A 6,550-nucleotide genomic window follows, 5' to 3' on the forward strand; every position below is an offset into this window, starting at 1 on the left:
ATATATGTGTATGTATATATAATTTTATGTGATCTTGGATGTCGTGTTGAGCTGAGTCCCAATGCTTCTGGTGGACCCCGTAAGCTTATTATTTGTTTTGCTGCCGTGAGAATAGGGAGCCAATAGAATAAAGATTGGACTCAAAGGGTATGCATCACGAAGCACAAGAAATAATGAGCATAAAATATGCTTAATTAGAATAACGGTGGCATTTCACAAGTAAATTAAATAATGAAAGTTGAATGATGTGCACAAATGATAAATGTTGCCAGGTAAAGTTGAAGGTCTGTGCTCAAGGCCGTTAGATTTTATTTGTCTGTTGAATTCAAGACTGTCCAGTCTAAAAAATATAATGGTGAAGGGAGAGAGAGAGAGTGAGGACGAGGAGATCAGTAGCATATTGTTGAACATTAAATTTGTGTAATCTTTATTAATGAAATGAATCCCTTATTAATAGGATTAGAGGGTTGTACAACTGCATATTATACCCCTAGTATACATAGGTATAGCGGGAGTGTTTGTCTGCACATAAATCCCACCCGAGAGGGCCCACAAACATCGGGTCAGAAGGGGCTAGGTAGCCGTTAGGACAGGCGACCACTGGGCCAGGTGGTCATTCAGTGGGGCGGCTGCTTGCTGAGGACCGGTGCCAACTGCTTTGGAACTGGATGGTCTGTTTCACCCATTCATTTCGTCCAGGGAGGAGGATGCTTGATTAATTCGCATGAGTCTGGACAAATAGATTCTTTAGGAGTTGATCTACTCTCATAGGCTTGGGAAGTGTTATCCTCCCGGTACGCGAGAGCAAGCCGGCTAGCCGTGTTGTTCTGGATCATCTTTGGAGTGCCTCACAATGCCACATCATCTCTTCCATCGATCGTGATTTATCTTTGAGATTCGTGCTGACACATTTTTATTATAAATATTAAAGTTGTATGATTCTCTTGTTCCTTGATTGCGGCAATTACAATGAAATCTAGATTTTTAAAATAAGCTTGTGGTATTCATGACTACTTAATGCACAATAATTAGCTATTTCTTGGTTTATGTGCTAAGACCATTATAAATAATAAAAATAAATGGAGGCACTCATTTTTTAAGCATTTTTTTTTACATTGATCTTTCCTCTTCTCAACGGTGTCGAAATATAGAGGGTGGACGACCTTCCAAATCCATTAGCAGAGAGGCCCATGCTTTTGGTGTTTCAGGCCATGAAGAAGAGGGTCAAGAGAACTTCTAAGGTCGAACCATCTGGTAAACGGGTCGTGCCTAAGTCGAAAGCTTCTGAATCGATGGATGAAATAGGATCACCTGAATTGCACAATGAGCGTCATGTAAGGGGATCCTGGATGACAGAAGGAGATTTATCGATAAAGAAGCATTGCACGATGGCAAAAACCTATTCAGAAAGTGGTTGGGTTGAGTAATCGATGAACCCTTTGATGTCTCCCAAGCGTGCGGGAAGATTGGATCAAGCACCGGCCTTTGATCCGATAATTCCCTTGATGGACCCCAAGTCTGACTCTCGTCCTCCATCAGTGGAGCGAGAGATAGGAGGAGAAGCATCCTCCTTCAGTACTTCTGATCTGGATCAAATGTTAGATTGCTCTTTGGGCGAGGGTATGACGACCCCATGTCATGCTGGTCATGGAGCCATCCAGGCTGGCTTTGCGGCTAATTGAGGCCTCGTCGAAGGCTCTAGGTGTTCAACCGAGGTGCTCGGGGTGGGTCTGACAGTCAACCCGTCGAGAATGACTGGTGTGCTTGGACTGTTTGGTTTGACATAACTCTGCCTTTGTGGGGTTAAGCCTTCATCGGTTCAATAAATAGATCGTTGATGGCTCCAGGATGCGCAAATAGAGCGGTTGGAGGAAGAAATAACTGAGGTCTGGGCATGTGATGTTACTCTTCGTGATGTTATCATCTGTTTTATTTTTCTCATTTTTCTTATATTTTTGATTGAACAAATGTACCATAAAATTGTTAGGTTCTTCATTATCGTTCCAATAAGTTTTCCATCACGATCATCACAATTCTCTTATTCATTTACTAGTATGATCTAGTCATGAGAATATTGGGTTTTTCTCTTATTCATTTACTAGTATGATCTAGTCATGAAAATATAATTGTCAAGAATATTGGGTTTTTTATCAATTATATTTTTTATTATTTATTCTAGTTAAATAGACACCTTATATTAATTAGCTACATGGCTGTATCCCTAAATGGTATACCTTTTTCCCCTCTCATAAATAACGATTTGGCACTTCCAAGATAACATAAATGTCAATGTCAAAGTATGTGATATTCTCTATTATCACATACCATATGTTGGAGCCTTAATAGTTGACCTTGATTTTGGCTAAATCTTGGTTGTACCATGCATACCAAAATGATTCTATGACCTTGGATGACAAAGAAACCTCATAATTAACTATAATGTATTCCAGAGATCTCTTAATAATGGTTTTGATTTTAAATTGGACCTACCCATAGAATATACTTAGTGATGTATCCATCGTAGGTTGCACTGCTTAGAGGCATTATATCATGGTGGCTTAACTTTAGTCCCAATCAAGTTAGGTTTTAACGCAACCTAAGTTTAATTTGACATAGTTAATAATAACTGTCTCAAGAAAGAAAACTTAAATCAATCATTAGAAGCTTGTATGCCAAACTTAAGCTTAATAATTTATGGATTAGCTAAAGACCTCTTTTTAGGGTACTAAATAAATCACATAACTGATAAAACTTTAGCAACTAATGGTTTTATCAGTGATTGAAGGTCATATTGTTGCTATTTGGTCATTTATAGATTTTATGAGTAAATTTGACTGACGAATCCCTAAAAAATAATGATCACTTCCTTTGTTTTGAACTAATGACATTATTTTCTTTGTCATTAATCTATGTATCTACTCTAGGCTATCGAATTCTTTTTCTTAACTTTTAAGTTAAGTTTAAGATCAACTTCATCATTGAGCTCATCTTCTTAACCTTTAGTTGATAGAATTTCATTTATGCATGTAGTTACTAAAATCATTTTTTAGCCTTTAACTGTCAACATCAGTTCTTTTTCATTTGTCAACTTGGATAGTTTAAGGTCACTTTAATCGCTATTGGCTTACTTCTTCTCACATGCCCCTAGGGGATATATATAAAACCTTTAAATCTATATTTCTTAATATCAGTGAGCTTACAAAAGGTTTTAGGAAACTAGCTGTATTTTATGCTCATCAAATAAACCCACGATGAGACCTTTCTTTTTCAATTAAACATTGAAAAGCGTAACATGGGTTTTGCAAGAAAGTAAAAAACAACCAACAACTTAAATGTTCATCTTATCACTAGCAACATTAACACTGTCTATATGCGTGAGCATTGAAACCATTATCTTATTTGACCTATAAATACCCCCATTTCAAATCCTTGAGGCTTGATTGGTGGAAAGTATGAAAAAAATCATTAGCTAGTTTAAATCTTTAGAGCTATCACCCTAAACCCTAAACAATAAGATATAACTTCTTAGGCATAGCTCCTATGGATATACTAACCAAATTCTTGAGAAACCATTTACTCTACTCTAAGTGCTCCACAATAAGTAATATATCCCAATCCCCCTTTTTAGTCCTCATTTTTATCTCATCAAGATTTCCCTTGGTCATTGCCAGGGTAGATTCAGAACAACCCTTGTCTAATCATGTCTAGACTATATAACCATGGAAGAGGTGGTGAATATTTATGTATACAATAATAGGCTCATAAGTATTGTGACTTTAATTATACTTTCTTCCTTTGACTAAAAGTTTCCTAATGATATGCGTCAAATGAGTAATGGATCAAATTCATTATTTATATTGAGTTTTTTTTAGCGTGAAAAATTGCTTCGAGAAAAAGAAGCCACCGTCTCATGAAAGCAACATAAGGTGGATCGTCGTTCACAATAAGGTGATATCCACAACTCATCCAATAAGGCAATTTAATTTGATCTCCATCAATTAGACAGTCCCCATCTTGTTAACTTCATTTTCATTAGCTAATGGCATTGTAGGGTTTGATTATACATTTCTCAACTTATTGGGAGCCGTTCTCGATCTTCATCTATGCTTGTGAAGTTCTCGAGCGAAACAATCTTAAATTGTTGCCTAGGTGCCCATTATACTTCTGTCTTTGTTCAATCCTTTCTCAACTTATTGGGAGCCGTTCTCGATCTTCATTTATGCTTGTGAATTTCTCGAGCGAAACAATCTTAAATTGTTGCCTTGGTGCCCGTTATACTTCTGTATTTGTTCAATCTATTGAGAATAGAATTAATGAAACATATAAGAATTTTGAATTGATTTTTTGTACACCTAATCAATCTCAAATTGGTGTGCCTTTTTACTTAAAATTATGGTTTTGGATTTTTTTTTCTCCTAATTTTGATCTTGAATGTTGGCACTTAAATTGCAACACCCCAGCAATAAACTTTAAAATAAATTTGAAAAGGACACTCCCAACTATTCTTTATGTTGATTATGGTTCATTATCACATAGCTAAATTTTGGTTGGTTCTCACCTCTCTTCTTGGAGCAAACATTACATCTTGTTTCTGGACGTAATTTACGTCTGGGGTCTGATGGTGGGGCGACAAGTGTCAAATGAGCCCACCGCATTAGACTAAGATTGGTCAGTGCTAAAATTTGTGAGGCTCATTTGACATGTGACGCCTTTCCCTAAGAAAGCAAGGCCCACAGCATCCGGCGGGCCTCACGGGAAGTGGGGCCCCATCACCCCAGTTATGGCCATAGCCCAGCCCCATTTACATTTCAGTGCACCCACTCCTGCGGGCCCACTTTATTTTCTTGGAACAAAAAATTATCCCTTTACACAATTTCATTATTTTTGGTAAAGTAAAACAAATAACTAAAATAATGTGAAAGAGTATAGATTTATATGGAAGGCCTCTAAGAGTGGTCATAATATTGAATATTCCTATTAGTTATAAGAGCTTAGCTCTATTTATACCTCTTTGTGATCTTCTTAATAATTTACATTCTAATAACAAAATATTTTCGTGTTACCCAATTCTTGAAAATAAAATAGGGATAATTGCATTCGTAGCACCCGAAACATTGATATTTGCAAAATCTAGCACCTGCCCTGCTGACATATTTACACGTGCCACGATCAAATCATTGAAAATTCGATAAAAATGAAAACTATGGATTGGGGGTATTATCGTGAATTTTGATATTTGAAAAATGAATGAAAATTTATCAACTAGAGAATTGTATGTAAACAGTTCTTTTGGTAGGGATTTGCATACGTGGCAAACAAATTTTATGTGTTTACATAATTTATACCTAAACTTTCGTATTTACATCTATAACACTCAAAACATTTAGTTCACAAGCAAATATAAATTTTCATGCACATGTTTATGACATCGAAGCACTATAAATATACATATCAAATATTTGGTGTTAGATATGTAAATACATAAGAATTGTATGTTATGTTTGTAAATTTGCCTTTTTTTTTTAAGAAATTTGCATGCATACCACATAATTGTTATGTATTTACATATCTAACAACTAAACTACTATATTTGCATGTAAATCACATAAGTTTTTAACATAGATCAAAATACCGCTATGACTATCATTTTAAAAACGAAACACATTTTCATGCATAGGCTTATACATCAAAGTGTTATAAGTGTAAATATTAAACTTTGGGTGTTAAACATACCGAATTAATATGTTTTGTCTTAATTCTGACATGTATATTCACGTAGGATCTATTTAATTAAGATTCATCACTCAGCTTAAGATGGCTAATCTTTCTTTTTACTTCCCTATTTTTCTCCAGTTATTTTTAGCAGCTTATATCAACTTATATTTCTAGCTAAAAAAACGACTTTTTTGAATTTGCGTCTCGACTTTTAGAAGCTCAAGCAAGCCAACTGAGGAATTGTGTGACAACGCTGATTTCAATAATTTGAAAATGCAGCTTTTTGAATAAGCTGCCAAAATGCAGTTTATCCAAACAGTTCTGGGTGCGTATTCAACACGCACCGCACCAAAGCTGTTCCAAACGGACCCTTAGTCTGTTGATTGCAATTTAACTTCTAGCCAAAATATCATAATTTCAAGATCTTGCACATGCGTTTGTAAATTTGCTAATATGGTCAACTTATTTTAACTTGAACAGGTAGACAACCAAAGTGACAAAGCAATATAGATTATACTTTTGAGGATTATAAATTACTTTTTTTCAAGATTATACTAAAATAATTAATCTAAACTTCAATTTACATGGATATTTTTCTTGATAAAATAGTTATTTTATGTTTCTTAGATCCAGAAACCTGGAGGCTCAAGTCCTCTTCCCACTGTATGAAATGACCACCTGCATGAAAGAGACTGAGGAAATTATTTGCAAATAAATATATTTTATTATTTAAAGGTTTAACATGTATGTGAGACTTTGCCATATGATTTCTTCTCCTAGACAAAATTGAGTGGTTTATCATATTTTTCAGTTGTCTATCCTTTATATATATATA

General features: G+C 35.2%; 1 protein-coding gene across 1 annotated transcript in view; it reads left to right on the forward strand.

The window, feature by feature from the left end:
- Positions 1-1,211: 1,211 nt before the first annotated feature.
- The window catches only part of LOC110031448 (probable small nuclear ribonucleoprotein Sm D2), an 8,840-nt gene continuing 3,501 nt past the window's right edge, over positions 1,212-6,550 (forward strand). Inside the window, exon 1 of the mRNA XM_020734651.1 lies at positions 1,212-1,334. Coding sequence (XP_020590310.1) covers positions 1,212-1,334 — 123 coding nt within the window. The remainder of the gene's footprint in view (positions 1,335-6,550) is intronic.

The sequence above is a fragment of the Phalaenopsis equestris genome, unplaced genomic scaffold, assembly GCF_001263595.1.
Source record: "Phalaenopsis equestris unplaced genomic scaffold, ASM126359v1 Scaffold000002, whole genome shotgun sequence".
Lineage (NCBI taxonomy): Eukaryota > Viridiplantae > Streptophyta > Magnoliopsida > Asparagales > Orchidaceae > Phalaenopsis > Phalaenopsis equestris.